Source organism: Macaca nemestrina, chromosome 12 (assembly GCF_043159975.1).
Source record: "Macaca nemestrina isolate mMacNem1 chromosome 12, mMacNem.hap1, whole genome shotgun sequence".
Taxonomy (NCBI): Eukaryota; Metazoa; Chordata; class Mammalia; order Primates; family Cercopithecidae; genus Macaca; species Macaca nemestrina.
The window spans coordinates 129,562,468-129,577,651 of NC_092136.1; the positions used below are offsets into that span (position 1 = coordinate 129,562,468).

The window sequence follows — 15,184 nt, forward strand, 5'->3', positions numbered from 1 at the left end:
GACCCTGTTTTAGTCTTTTTTGTCCCCTCAGCACCATGGTAGTGCCTAGAATATAGGATATACTGTTTACGATAATTATAACACAAGAATGCTACTATAGTTGGTACACAACCAAAATTTTATTTTATTGCTTTGTTTCCCAAACGATATAATTTAAATTTGTTAGCATGTTACAGAACCAGACAATAATGCTGTTAATGAAATGCATAAAAGACAGTTTAACCATAATCCATTTGGTACCTTCTTTGCATTGTGGTCACTGAATAAAGCGTTATACAATCTTTGGTGTTACTTCAGACAGTTATTCATGTTTACCCCAGCATCCATTTGGACAACTTCTTAACCAATCGGTAGAGACATCCGTTGGTATTTTTACATAAGCACAGTTGCCTGAGCCTAAACTAATGAGGGACGACATGACTGGAGTTTAAGGGAGGGAGTGGGAAAGACATATTGCAGTTCTCCATTGTCAGTTAGATTTTGATGTCTCCCTGTCCCTTCCACTGTCACCTCCCCTTTGAGCACCCAGGCAGAACTGATATCATTTAGTTAATAATGGCCACCACCTTTTTCCCCCATAGACTCCTTAGAAAGCCTTTTGATGATAGTCTTCTAGAGTTGCTATTACTTTTTTAAATTAAAAAATAATAGTTTAAAAATAATTTCAAATTTACAGAATGGTTACAAAAATGGCACAGAGTTCCTCTGTGTACCCTTCACCCAGATTTCAGATTTTCCAACTGTTAACATTTGATTAATGTGGTAAAAAATCTTATCCTCCCTTCCCACCACCCCTCACACACATACTTGAGATTTGTTGTTTTTTGAATCATTTGGCAATAAGGCAAACATGATATATTTATGCCTTAATACCACAGTGTGTATTTTTTAAAAACAAGGAAATTATCCTACGTAACCATGGTATAGTCATCAAAAATCAAGATCTTATAGACAATATCTAGTTGATCCAATATCTAATCTACAGACCCTACTCAGGTTTCACCTGTTCTAATAACATCCAGGACCTAATCTAAGATTCCGTGTTGCATATTTCCTTTCCTTTGTGACATTGATTTTTTTTTTTTTTAACTACAGGCCAGTTCCTTTATAGAAAAGTTTTCAATTAGCAATATTCACGCCTTGGATAAACCTCATTGGCTACAATACTGCCCCTGCACAAAGCTCAGTTCCTTTATAGAATGCCTTGCAATTTGTGTTTTTCTGTGATCCTTTTGATGTGTTCATTTTTGAGGGGAGTATCACAGAAGTGTTCTCACTGCATCGTAGTAGGAGTTGTGCGATACCAGTTTGTTTCATCACCTGGCTAAGATGGTGTCCACATTCATTTGCTTTATTTTATACTCATTGTCTGCATTTGGCCAGTGGGGGCCCCTTTATGCTGGTTCCTGTGTCCTTTTAACATGTCCCTATCATTCTTTGAGAACTTTACTTTCTGATACAAAAGATTCTCCAAGTCCGTTCTGTATTTTCCCTACTCCACTCCTGGAGTTTGCTTTAAGACACCGTGGTTTCTTTTAGTGGGGAACGCTATTTTGAAATCCAGATCTGGGCCTTAGATGATTTGTTTTTTGTTTTTGGTAATTTTTGGACACAGATTTGGACAGGTAGTGTTATTGTGATATAAAAACTACGAAAGTTCTGATGTAATATCTACTTTGAAAACAAAACTGGTCTCAGCAGCTTTGAGGTGCTGCCTTCTGCGTTTGTACCTCGGTCTGTTGGCGTAGTTCACTTGTCCATTGCATGTGGTCCTTTTACAAATCTTCTAGCCCTTGAGTTCATGACAGCCATCGACAGTTCACCCTGTTCCTGGTGTGGACCCTTGTGCAAGGTGAATGTTCCACTCGTGTGAAGTAGCGTGGATCCTTCACTTCTCTGAACCCTGTTTTCCCTGAAACATACCTTGAGTGACCACCTGGCCTCGTTACATAGGCTGTTTTCTCCCACCTGGGTACAGCTTTTACCAGCTCCCTAAATTACATGGTTTTCCTGTTTGCACCTGGCATGTGCTTTTGTAGTAAATTTATTATTTAATTTTTGTAATTTTTAATTATTTTGGGTACACAGTAGGTGTCTATTTATGGAGTACATGAGATATTTTGATACAGGCATATAGTGTGTAATAGTCATGTCAGGGTATGTAGTAGATGTACTTATACGCATGGGTGTTGGTGTTGGAGGTTTCCTCAAGTAGGTAAACAGCCTTTGTTATTTATTCTGAAAGGAATTTCAGCAATTCTGAAAAAGCTCTAAAACCTGGATCGCTGCCACAGCACTGCTGGAAAGAAGTAGTAGGAAAGAAAAGCTGAATCACAGGGATGATTAGAAATTGGAGATAAATCCTAACTGCAGCTTAAATGAATATTGTATAGGTTAGGTTTTGCTATGTTGCCATATTCATTGATCAGCAAAAACAATAGAGCTTTATGTTTGTCCAGTGACTTAGGAAATTGTGGCAATTGTATTATACTTCACTGATTAAATTGAGGATGTTACCAGATTGGATATAAACTATTAAAGTGAGAGCAAACCATTTTCAATGTTCTGTAAAACAGAGTAATACTGATCTGCCTAGGTTAATTTTTTTCCCTAGGAGCTTCTGATAAAAAATTGTAGCAAAGGCACAGAGTAGCAATGAAATGATAGAGCGGATGCTGGGATTGAAATGTGTTTCCTTTTTCAGTCTACTTTTTTAAAAGGGGTTTATTTTTCAATAAAAGACATTTGCATTGGGGGAAGGGGACAAAAGCAATTATTTTCAGTTTCTGTACTAAGTTAACTGTGATTAACATTTTGGGGTATAGATGAAAATTTTTCCTTGGATACACATGGAAATGTATATGCTTTTAAATGTTTTTTCCCTAAATGTGATTATACTACATATGCTCCTCTGTTTATTTTTGAAGTTCTGTTTATTTTTATTTGACATTTTTTGAGCTTTTATTATCATGTGCTACTTTTAGGGGTACGTACATCTTTGAATAAAAGATAAGGTTGGAAAGAAAAAAAGATAAAGTTGGCCTTAAGTAACTAACCTGAAGAAGGGGTTAGAGATACGCAGTGGGTTCGCTTTTGTTTGTTCAATGATTTTAAAAATTATTAAACTGCCATGGAAAAATGTCCATGTTAAATATGCACATAAGCTATGTTTCTTGTAACCCCTTAGTATTCTGTTATATATATGTATTATCATTTAATTAATTCCCTCTTGATGGACCTTTAGGTTTGTTCTAGTTTTTTGATATTAATAACACTAATGAATATTTTAATTCATTTGCCTAGTTATTTCCCTAGGGTGTGTGTGTGTATTTATTTATTTATTTTTTTTTTGAGACACGGTCTCTGTCACCCAGTCTGGAGTGCAGTGGTGCGATCTTGGCTCACTGCAGCCTTTGTCCCGTGTGTGTCCCCCGCCTCCACCCTGCAGCTGAGATGACAGGCATTCGCCACCACGCCTGGCTAATTTTTACTATTTTTAGCAGAGACAGGGTTTCCCCATGTTGGCCAGGCTGGTCTTGAACTCCTGACCTCAAGTGATCCGCCTGCCTCAGCCTCATAAAGTGCTGGGATTACAGGCGTGAGCCACTGCCTCCAGACATCCTTAGGGTATATTTTTAGAACTGGAATTGTTGAATCAAAGAGTACTGTTAAAAATAAAATGTGTGTGTGTATGTGTGTGTGTATATATATATGTGTGTGTGTATATATATATATATTTAGGCCAGGCGTGGTGGCTCATGCCTGTAATCACAGCACTTTGGGAGGCTGGTACAGGAGGATCATTTGAGATCAGGAGTTCAAGACCAGCCTGACCAACATGGTGAAACCCCGACTCCACTAAAAATAGTAAAAATTAGCTGGGCATGGTGGTGAACGCCTGTAATGTCAGCTACTCAGGAGGCTGAAGCAGAAGAATTGCTTGAACCTGGGAGGCAGAGGATGCAGTGAGCCGAGACTGCGCCACTGTACTCCAGCCTGGGTGATGGTATGAGACTCCATTTAAAAAAAAAAAGTTAAATTTTAGAATTTAGTTGGTTTTCAAATTCAGTGGTGTTCTTTTTTGATTTTTAGAGATCAGACAGATTGACTCAGTCATGGAATAGCTGGAGATTAGTGGCATTTAATTTTATGGTTTAGCATGGAATTATTTTATTAAATTTTTGGCATTTCCAAAAAGGTTTTGATTTTAAACTTTAATTCTGAAATATTATACCAAGCATCCTGAAGAGATAAAACATAATGTGATGGTTGCTCATATGCTCACCCTCCTGATTGCAGTTCTTCAATGTTCTGTCATGTTTGCTTCATCTCCATCTTTTTTTTTTTGAGACGGAGTCTCTGTTGCCCAGGCTGGAGTGCAGTGGCATGATCTTGGCTCACTGCAACCTCAGCCTCCTGAGTAGCTGGAATTACAGGCACATGCCACCATGCCTAGCTAATTTTTGTATTTTTAGTAGAGACGGGGTTTCACCATGCTGGCCAGGCTGGTCTCAAACTCAGTTCTTTTGCAACATTTACATGCATCTATAAACAATGTTTTTGTGTTTTAAAATTTACATTAATGGCATCATACTGTACCTGACCTTTCACAACTTGCTTTTACTTTGCATCATTTTTTAGTTTATCCAAGGTGTTGTGTAGATTTAGTTAAAGGTTGTAGTATTTCTGATCGGGCACGGTGGCTCATGCCTGTAATCCCAGCACTTAGGGAGGCCAAGGCAGGTGGATCACAAGGTCAGTAGATCGAGACCATCCTGGCTAACATGGTGAAAACCCGTCTCTCTACTAAAAACACAAAAAATTAGCCAGGTGTGGTGGCATGCACCTGTAGTCCCAGCTACTTGGGAGGCTGAGACAGGAGAATTGCTTGAACCCGGGAGGCAGAGGTTGTAGTGAGCTGAGATTACGCCACTGTACTCCAGCCTGGACAACAGAGCGACAACAGATACTCCATCTCAAAAACAAAAACAAACAAAAAAAGTTGTAGTGTTTATATAGAATATAGATTAGTAGTGAAATTGCTGCTTTAAATTTTTTTTGATGTTGCAATTGTACATTTAAAAGTGAGGTTTTACAAATTAAAGTGCATTAAGTGTTGCTTAAAAATAAATTGCTTTATGAGTGTGGTTGTATAGTTCGTATAAAACTAATTACCCAAGACTTGGCAGTAACATTAACATCAGTAATGCCTACCAGGTATCAGTTTCTGTTTTTATTTTAAACAACAAACTCAATCGTGGAACAGCAGTTTCTGTTCTAAGCTTTTCTTGTTGTATAGATTATGTCATTTAGTCCCCACAAGATAAAGAAATTGAGGGAGAGAAAGGTTAAGTAACTTGGCTAAGATTACTCTCTTAGTAAATGACAGTGCTGAAATTGAACCCTGGCATTCAACCCTACATATACTTTTCCTTAAGTATATACTTCTGTTGCTTTTTGTCATAAATGAACAAATATAAAAATGGCCTAGTTAATTCAGAATAATCACACTAAACCATGTGAGTTGGTGGTTGGATGTCAGAATTGAAGTGATTTTTACTTAGCTTGAGTATTAGGGTTGTTCGTCCCCGTAGAGGCAGATTCTAGCTTACTATTGGTGTTTTTGCTATTTTTAAGCAGTGATTATAAGTCTAGTTGATTGCTAAAGCCTGTATGCAGGTACTGCCTCCCCTAGAGCCTTTGGGGTCCTCAAGGGTAGCAGTGTGTCAAGCTCACTTTCGCATTCCTGCTTCAGTGTCACATTGAGCTGTTTGATCCCCAAATCCCTGTGCTAGCAGTGCTGAGAAACGCCACTGCCATTTGTAACGCTGTTTTCATGTGGGGGGACTGCTACACTGCTACAGCTTGTTATGTCAGGAGCCCGTCTTCCCATACTTACCACATCAGCAACTCCCTTCCTCTTACCACTGGGGCAATAGAAAGACTGACTTCAGTGCTTGAGCCTGAGGCCCAAGGCAGAGGATCCTGAGAGACCCATCCATGATGGCGAGGCTGGGGTGGGTCTGTATAGACTTCCCACTAGCTGAGCCTAAGCCCTTTCTTAGACCACATTACTTTCTCATGATATTTTCAGGGTTTTCCCCTCTTAACCTCAGAGGTTACCCTGCCTGCTGCATCTTCCTGCCTCTGCTTCCTGCATCTCTCCCTGGGCTAAGCACACTTCTCTCCCTCTCTTTCTTTTTTTTTTTTTTTTTTTTTTTTTTTTTTTTTGAGACGGAGTCTCGCTGTGTCTCCCAGGCTGGAGTGCAGTGGCGTGATCTCGGCTCACTGCAAGCTCCGCCTCCCGGGTTCACGCCATTCTCCTGCCTCAGCCTCCCAAGTAGCTGAGACTACAGGCGCCCGCCACCACGCCCGGCTAGTTTTTTGTATTTTTAGTAGAGACGGGGTTTCACCATGTTAGCCAGGATAGTCTCGATCTCCTGACCTCGTGATCCACCCGCCTCGGCCTCCCAAAGTGCTGGGATTACAGGCTTGAGCCACCGCGCCCGGCCCTCTCCCTCTCTTTCTCTTCCTCTACACTGTGTGGAGCACATGGCAGATGTATGCGCAGTGCAGATTACTGAGCCTCACCTTACACTGCTGAATCAGAGCCTTGGGGTGACCATCCAGTGATGTGTATATTATATGTTTCTAACCTTTTCTTGTGGCAAGTTACAAACATGGCCAAACGAGACGATGGTACTGTTCACCCTCACGTACTGGTTGCCCAGCTGTGTAACCGTCATCAGTTCATGAGCCACTCTTCCTCCTTCTATAGGCCCACTCCCTCACAACCCTAATTATTTGGAAACAAATCAGATACCACTTTTGTTCCCTGTAAATAAACAGCTATGTGTATCTTTCTCCCAACTTTTTGGGACAAGTTTTAGAAAATGTGATAGTGAATACCTTTATACCCTTTACCTAGATTCTCCAATTTTGCCTGATGTTTTTCTCTGTCTGCATCTCATATATATTTTTGTGTTGCTAAACCATTTGAAAATAAGTTGAGCTACCATGACAGTTCATTTCTAAGTATTTCAGCTGGTTTCTCCTAAGAGCCAGGGACATTCTCCTATATATAATGACAATTCAGTTGTCATGTTTGGGAAATTTTCGTGAGTGTCCAACTAGTGTTTTTTATATCTTCCTTTTTAAAAGGATCACATACTACATTTCATCTAGAATCGTTCCCTAGTCTGTCTTTAAAAACAAAAACTTTCATTACAATGATATTTTTTAAGAGTTCATGCCATTTGTTTAACATAACATCCCTGAATTTGGATTTGTCTTATTGTTTCAGCATGATTAGATTCAAATGACATATATTTTGGCAGAAACGCCGTGTAGGTGATATAGTCTTTTGTAGGACGTCACACATACCAGTTTGCTCATTATCAGTATGTTAAATTGGTTATGTTATCTGGCTAAGGTAGTTTTCCAAGGCTTCCCACTGTAAAGGTACCTTTGCCCCTTTGTAATTAATCATTGATTATTCTTACTGGATTCATTTATTACATTGTGTTTTGTCTGAAGTAAGATTCATCTGTACTTCAGTAGAACAGCCAGTTTTCGTTTCTTCGGCGTTTGATTAGAAGAGGTGTGGGCAGAAATACGGAAGTGAGAGCCATGGAGAGAGAGTAGCTGTGTGTGTTTGAGGTGGGCATGGTGGCGATCCTGTTATATTCCCCGTCACGTGTTGCTGTAGCCCTGCAGCGGGGCTGTAGTCGGGGGGCTTTTCAGAGGTCCCTGGCATCATGGCTCTTGACAGATTGGTGAGTTCTTGTGGCTGCTTGGCTAGAACTGTACTGTCCAGTCAGCCTTTGAAGGTATGAGATGTGCACCTGCTCGTATACATTAGACTGCTCCTGGCTGTGTCAACTATCATCACAAACTTCAGTGAGAGGCATTTTCACCTTGAAATCGTGGTCAGATCCACTTTGACAAAGGTTCTCTTTTCCAGTGGGTGAATTTGTAAGTGATGTTCTGCTAGTTCCAGAAAAGTGCCAGTTTTTCCACAAAGAGCGGATGGAGGTGTGCGAGAATCACCAGCACTGGCACACAGTAGTCAAAGAGGTAAGAGAACTGAGCGGGGGAGTCAGCTGTTGTTGTATCTATTAGGAGAGAAGGTAGCAGTTTTCTCCAAATCTCACCATGCTTTTCAGTTACTTTTGTTTCCCCCTTATCTCCTTAAGATTTATAATTAACTTCTGTCTTGTAAGTTAGAAATTTTTGGGAGAGAAGTACGTATTTGTATAGGAGAGTTCAGCATTGACAGTCCAGCTCCTGAAGTTGAGGATGTTAAGGAGGTGGCTGAGCGAGAATATTGTGTGCTGCTGGTGAGGCTCCCAGGAAACCATCCTAACCCTAAGGCCTGCATGGAAATCGCCAGTTATAGAAAATGTGGGTCTGGACATATGCACAGGCAGGATTGCATGCCATCTCACTTTTCTGGTGGTGAGAAATACCCTTTCTTGTCTTCTGTAACATGGTTGGCTCTGCTCTTTTGTCAGTAATCTTCCTTTGATCAAATACTGAAGTAGTGCTTGCACCAGTGATGAATATAAATTAACATTGACCACCTTATCTGGTTTTGGTCATTATTAGAAGAAAAAGTCTCTTTTCCTGACTTGTTTCCACGTTTGGGATTTCAGTATTTTTGGACCAGATCATGTTTCCCGGTTGTAAATTAACATGTATAAATCTTAAAATAATATTACAATTTTTTGACAGAAAATTTACATGTTCGTAAGAGACAGCATTGCGAAGTGGTTTGATACGGGTTTATTTTTGATGAGGGTAGAGATCAGAGTATATTTGACTATATTTACTCTGGAATATGTTCTGATATGGTCTGTGGGTTTATTTTAGGCATGTCTGACTCAGGGAATGACCTTATATAGCTACGGCATGCTGCTCCCATGTGGGGTAGACCAGTTCCATGGCACTGAATATGTGTGCTGCCCTCAGACAAAGATTATTGGGTCTGTGTCAAAAGAAGAGGAAGAAGAGGAGGAGGAAGAGGAAGAAGAAGAAGATGAAGAGGAAGACTATGATATTTATAAAAGGTAACTTCTACTTTGAGCTGTGAAGTCATTTTGCCTTTTTGTTAGCCCTTCTGTAAAGATGGCTGCTGGCTGCTAGTCCCTCACTTCTGGATAAGCTGGGCATTCCTTTGTGTTCTGCTAGAGTTGATTAAGCTTACATTTCATTCTAGCCGTCACCAGTCACAGGAATACCTGTGACTTTTGTGTTTACATCATTCTGGGCTGTGTTATTTTCTGCAGGTTACTATGATATTTTTTAAGAGTCCACGCCATTTGTTTAACATAATATTCCTGAATTTGGATTTGTCTTACTGTTTTATCATGATTAGATTCAAATGCTCCCCGTTTGCTGATGTAGCTGGGCTCAGGGTCTTAGTGGCACAGTGAAATGTGCGTTGAGCTTATTTCCTGCCTCTGTTTTTGTGTTTCAGAATAGAGACGGGACTCATTGTTGTGCTTTGCACATAGGAGTTATTAACCTTCCTTTTTTCTATTTTGGCCTTCAGTGAATTTCCTACTGAAGCAGATCTGGAAGATTTCACAGAAGCAGCTGTGGATGAGGATGATGAGGATGAGGAAGAAGGGGAGGAAGTGGTGGAAGACCGAGATTACTACTACGACACCTTTAAAGGAGATGACTACAATGAGGAGAACCCCACTGAACCCAACAGCGATGGCCCCATGTCAGACAAGGAAATTAGTCACGATGTCAAAGGTAACCGCATGTAGAGCCATGGCTTTGGAATCCACATGGTAATTATTCACTTAGACTTTTGCATTGCATCTGTTACAGGTAAGTCAGTCATAGACGGAAAGGTGGTATCTCTGCACTGAAGGTGTGTTCAGCTCTTCAGTGCAGTGATGGTGCCGTCTTAACGAAGTGGGCAGGCAGGCACATCCAGGGAGAGGTGTAGGATTGAATTAGAGAACAAGGACTAGAGAGTAAGACAGACAGCATAGTCCGCCCTTCAGCAGGATTCTTCCACGTTCAGCCTAAAATATTCCCTCCCCAAGGGAAGCTCCCCTCTTTGATACCACTCAAGTCCTGGCCTCCTAGAATAGAACTGGCTTGCCTGGTTTTTCTTTTCCTGCGTTTGTTCTAATCTGTAGGCTGCCCTGTTTGTCCAGATGTTTTAGTTGGGAGGGTGAAATTTATTGACCTGCTGGTAACAAATTAGGGCCTGCAGTTTTTTTTCATCTTGCCAATTAAAACAAGAAAAGGTTGCAGTAGTTCCAGAGCCAGTAACATGCAGCCTCCTGCTGATTGTATATTTGAAAGCAATTAAGAGCTAAAGAATTATTTAGGACCCAAGTTGGGGGAAATTACTTAACCAGTTGAGAAGTTTATGATTTGCCTTAGAGAACGTAAAAATGGGAAACAAGGCTGGGCGCAGTGGCTCAAGCCTGTAATCCCAGCACTTTGGGAGGCCGAGACGGGCGGATCACAAGGTCAGGAGATTGAGACCATCCTGGCTAACACGGTGAAACCCCGTCTCTACTAAAAAATACAAAAAACTAGCTGGGTGAGGTTGCCGGCGCCTGTAGTCCCAGCTACTCGGGAGGCTGAGGCAGGAGAATGGCATAAACCCAGGAGGTGGAGCTTGCAGTGAGCTGAGATCCGGCCACTGCACTCCAGCCTGGGCGACAGAGGGAGACTGTCTCTCCAAAAAAAAGGGAAACAATTGTCTGTTCTAGGTGCTTTAGTCTTTACTCCGGTATCACCACTTAAAACAGCCTTTCCACTCACATTGTCTCCTGAATAGACAAACGAGGCAGATAACTCCACTGAACAGATGAGAAATGCGAGGCTCTCACAGCTGTGAGACAAAGGGATTGCTCTACATCAATCTAAACTTAGATCTAGACTCCAGAGGGTGCCAAAAAATATCCCAGTTCCTAAACGTCTCTACTCCATGGGGAAGCAACTTGTCCTCAGCAAGGCCGGCCTGAGCTGGAGCATTCTGCCAGCCAGGGCCTCTGGGCTCTGTCCTGTCTCAGGCCTCCCCCAGCCCATTCCCCGGCTTGCTGGCCTGTAGCATTTTGAAACATTTGACGTCACTGCCTCTGTCCTGCTGACACTCTGACCGTTTTCACACAGCTGTCTGCTCCCAGGAGGCGATGACGGGGCCCTGCCGGGCCGTGATGCCTCGTTGGTACTTCGACCTCTCCAAGGGAAAGTGTGTGCGCTTTATATATGGCGGCTGCGGCGGCAACAGGAACAATTTTGAGTCTGAGGATTATTGTATGGCTGTGTGTAAAGCGATGAGTAAGTCCCGCCTTGCGGGGGTCCTGTGCGGCAGCACCGTCCTGTCCGGCGTCCGTCTCCCCGCCGTCCTCGTGGCTGCATCTGTGTGGTGTCCCTGCCCACTCGGGTGTTTGCTGTCAGTCGTCTTCCCCTCATCTTTGTGCTTTCTAGGTCTAGGCTTTGCTCTCCTTCTGGCAGTGGTAAGCTCAGTTCTCACGTCCTGTGCTCACCGTGTGTCTGGTGGTGCTCGGTGGTGGTGGTGCGCACCCGCCTTGGTATAGCGGGCGGCACGGCCAGGGGCTTGTCCTTTCTCGTCCGGCTTTGGAGTCTGCAGGCCCCGGGCCACTGTAGTGTTGGTGGGGGAAGGCAGCTGTGCCTTGGGCTGGCTCTAGCTCAGAGGCACTGAACATTCCTGTCTTTGAACTGCCCTGTCTCTGACCCCTGTGATGCATGCCAGCTCACGGGATGCCTGCTCTTGAAAGGAGTGACAATGAAGTACTTTGGGCAGTCTAGAATATTGAAATATCTTGCATAATGCACTCTAGAGGAGAGCTAGCAGCCAAGTGGTAGTGACTCACTGTGTTGTTTCAATATTGTGCAACCGGGTCACACAGCTTTAGGAAGTGAGAGGATTTCAGTTGGTGTGTGCTTTGGTGTGACGGGAAGGTCAGTGGTTCAGTTGAGTTGGGTTTATGCTGGACGTTGGTAGGAAGAGTTTCTACCAAGAGTTTCCCTTTTCTCCATGGCTACTCCTTTTTCTCGTTAAGAGCTTCAGTCTCTCACCTTGCAGCACTAACCTACACATTAGGAAGATCCGCAGGCCAGACCGTTTTTCTTGGTTCCTACTCTGGAATTTGTTGGAATAATAATTTGCTATGAAGGATTTGGCTATAGCTCTGATGGATTTTCATTCAAATCTCTTCATGTTCCCTCTTCCTTCCTTCTACCAAAAGATCTTTCACATCTTAATGTAATACGGCAATGCTTTGAGTGCTTCCCTTCCAACTCCAGGAAAGCTGATTTATTCTGTAACAGTTGAAAGGTGAAATAAAAAGAGTCCTTAGGGAACCTTGGTGAATAAACCTTGCGTTTTCAGGAAAGATTCAGAAATAGAAATTATTGTGAGACTTACTACTTTGTAAAACTTGGGTTGAAGCCTGAGGAATCCCAGTGAGTGTGGAGGTGGTGATCTCTACCTGAAGGGTCAGCTAGAAAGTGCTGTGAGACATGATGGAGTGGCAGGTCTGTAAAACTGTTTGCTGTGGTTTGGATAAGATTTGCCTCGGAGAAGCAGTGTTCATGCTCTGTGGGGCCTCTGCCTGGAGGGCTTTGCAGGTTGAGAAGCATCAGGTTTCCTTCCAGTGGGAACGTTTTTGTTCTTCTTTGAAGGGGCTGAGGCTGGCGGATGTGCCGGCTTCGTGATCACGTGTGTGATTCCACAGGGACCCAGGGTGTCTTCAGAAAAAAGCCTTTCAGCCCACTGTCCTCTCCACTCTGGTCCCAGGGAGGGTGGAAGCAGCCTGTGTTTGCTGTTATCTTTATCCAGTCCAGCTATATGAACCAAAGGCTCCGTCTCCAGCGCTCAGGCCTTTACAGCACAGGCACGTGTCGCTGATCCGCACGATGGACTGCAGCGCTTGAAATTCTCCTTCACTGAGCCTCCGAGTGCCTTGGGGAATGGCGTTTACTAAGTTATAGATTCTCATTTAGTTAATCTGAAAGTGGGATATTGACATCCTTTTAAAACTTACATAGGGCTCATATTCTTCATGACTTTAGTTGTCATTTTTAGTTCTATTAAAGGGGCAAATAAAAGATGCTTCCGACAGAAAAAGTTGAACTGGCTGGCTAATTTTTAGCTCTATTCATCAATTATACAGTTGTTTTAATGTATTAAAATGATGCAATTCTAGAAATTAGGTGAATTTGCTTCTGAATTAAAAATCGGTTGAATCTTGGCATTCACTCTCCACTTAGCTCTGAAATTGTGTCATAATCTACCAAGCAAGTCCACACCAGCTTGGGAAATCTTGTATGAATTAGGCTAGTAAGGGTTACCTTAGGTATGTCTTGAGAGGCTGACTGAGTAAACTTGCCATCTTAGTCGTTTCCCTTATCAGGCTAAATTCCATCGTGCAGACACTCACTTGCTTGGGCCCTATAAGAGATTATGCCCATCCAGCAGGCAGGGGTGCTCCAATAGACCTGTGCTCTGGGGAACACTTGGGAAGCCCTATTGGTCAGTGTCATGGATCAAAAAGCCCTATCTTCATATCGGTGAAAGGTGTCCTTGTCAAATAGAGCAACTTAGTTTTACCTTTGTTGGTTCTGTCACTTTGGTGGCGCTGAGAGTCCTTCAGTGATACTGAAAACTCAAAACTACAGCTGGCGTGATTGGGACTTTCTCTACCCAGCGTGTATGCAAAGAACATTCAGTTGAGCCTGTTTTCCATTGTAAATTAAGACTCAAAGCCAGAAGAGCGGAGGTCCCTGAGTAATAAATTTCTTCAAAAATAGGGAATTGCATAAAAGTGCCTCTACAGGGTCTGATTTCTGCGCTTGTCTCTGTTCAGATGCTCAGTTATGATGAATAAAGTAGCTATTGTTTAGGTTTCCAGGGTTCGAGCACTGAAGGGAAGGTATAGAAGAAACCACCTCTTTTTCGGCCCTGAGGTCTTAAGTAGATGCCTCATTGGTGCTGTAGCTGCCAATAAATTGCTGTATTAGCATGGTCTGACATGGTTGATGGATGTTGTGTAAGGAAGATTGCCCACTGTAATCTAACCAAGTGAAGTCTTGGCAGATAGCAGCGCCCTGCACTTAGAGAATGCCACAAAACAATTTGAGTCCGTTCTGCAGGTCCTGAGCTGGGTTTTCTTCCTAGAGCACAGTGCACCTGATCCCAAAGAGAACTCCCTCTGTAATTTTGTTTCAGTTCCTCCAACTCCTCTGCCAACCAATGATGTTGATGTGTATTTCGAGACCTCCGCAGATGACAATGAGCATGCTCGCTTCCAGAAGGCTAAGGAGCAGCTGGAGATTCGGCACCGCAACCGAATGGACAGGGTAAACCTCGACAATTCCTTCATCTTCATGGCACTTGGCTCTGGGTAGCATGGTTCTCATAGATGAAGAAGAGTAATAGCTTCTCCTAGATTGTCGTGCTGATGTGTAAGGACTGGTGAGGCAGGAGAGAGTTACCAGTGGAGCTGCCTTCTGGGTGAACTTCTTCCCCACCTGCGTCTAGATCATAGTATAATTACCCCCTGAGCACTTAGCATGTCCCAGACACTCTGCTGAGTACTTCCTATACCGTTATCTGCCCCTTTTTTTGGGCTATTAACTTGCTTTAAAATTTATTTTATTTTAAAGAAGGAAACTTTGTATCACTGTTATCAATAAAAAGCTAGTACTATTTGCCATGAGAAGAAAGTGACCAACCATACAAATATATTAGATGAAAGCAAACATGTCCAAATACATGCTAGCTAGATACTGCTGTCGTGGAAGGTTCTGAGTCTCAGGGATGTTTCTTTTCCTTTAAAAGGGTTATAAGAGAGCAGCAGGAACACCAAAGTGCATCTTTTCTTTTGGATTTACTCAGGATTGAAAGAGAATTGAAAAGGGAATGTCTTGCTAGGCCTAAGCTCCACCCCAATCCCACACAGTCCCATGTTGGGCTTACAGTTTGAAAAATGCTCATTGTTTTATCCACATCAGCTCTGAAAAGTAGGTATTAACCTCAATTTTTTTGGTGAGGAGACTAAGACACAGAGACTTTTAAATAACTTACCCAAGGTTATGTAACAAAGAGGTCATGGAATTGAGGCTCCATCTGGGGATAGTTGAGGCCTAGAACCTTCTGAGGCAGTAACAATGCTAAGCTCATAAG

The 15,184-nt window shown here is 42.5% G+C and overlaps 1 protein-coding gene and 1 pseudogene across 4 annotated transcripts in view; one reads left to right on the top strand and one right to left on the bottom strand.

Moving 5' to 3' along the window:
* Positions 1–15,184, top strand: part of LOC105476193 (amyloid beta precursor like protein 2) — a 72,662-nt gene that overhangs the window by 40,020 nt on the left and 17,458 nt on the right. For 2 of the 4 annotated variants that reach the window (XM_071075820.1, XM_071075821.1), the window contains exons 4-8: positions 7,964–8,076; positions 8,872–9,068; positions 9,554–9,762; positions 11,146–11,313; positions 14,228–14,358. In XM_071075820.1, the coding sequence (XP_070931921.1) occupies positions 7,964–8,076; positions 8,872–9,068; positions 9,554–9,762; positions 11,146–11,313; positions 14,228–14,358 (818 nt within the window). The remainder of the gene's footprint in view (positions 1–7,963; positions 8,077–8,871; positions 9,069–9,553; positions 9,763–11,145; positions 11,314–14,227; positions 14,359–15,184) is intronic. The other 2 variants (XM_071075823.1, XM_071075824.1) reach the window with 1 other exon arrangement.
* Positions 1,103–1,184, bottom strand: LOC112425699 (U4 spliceosomal RNA; annotated as a pseudogene).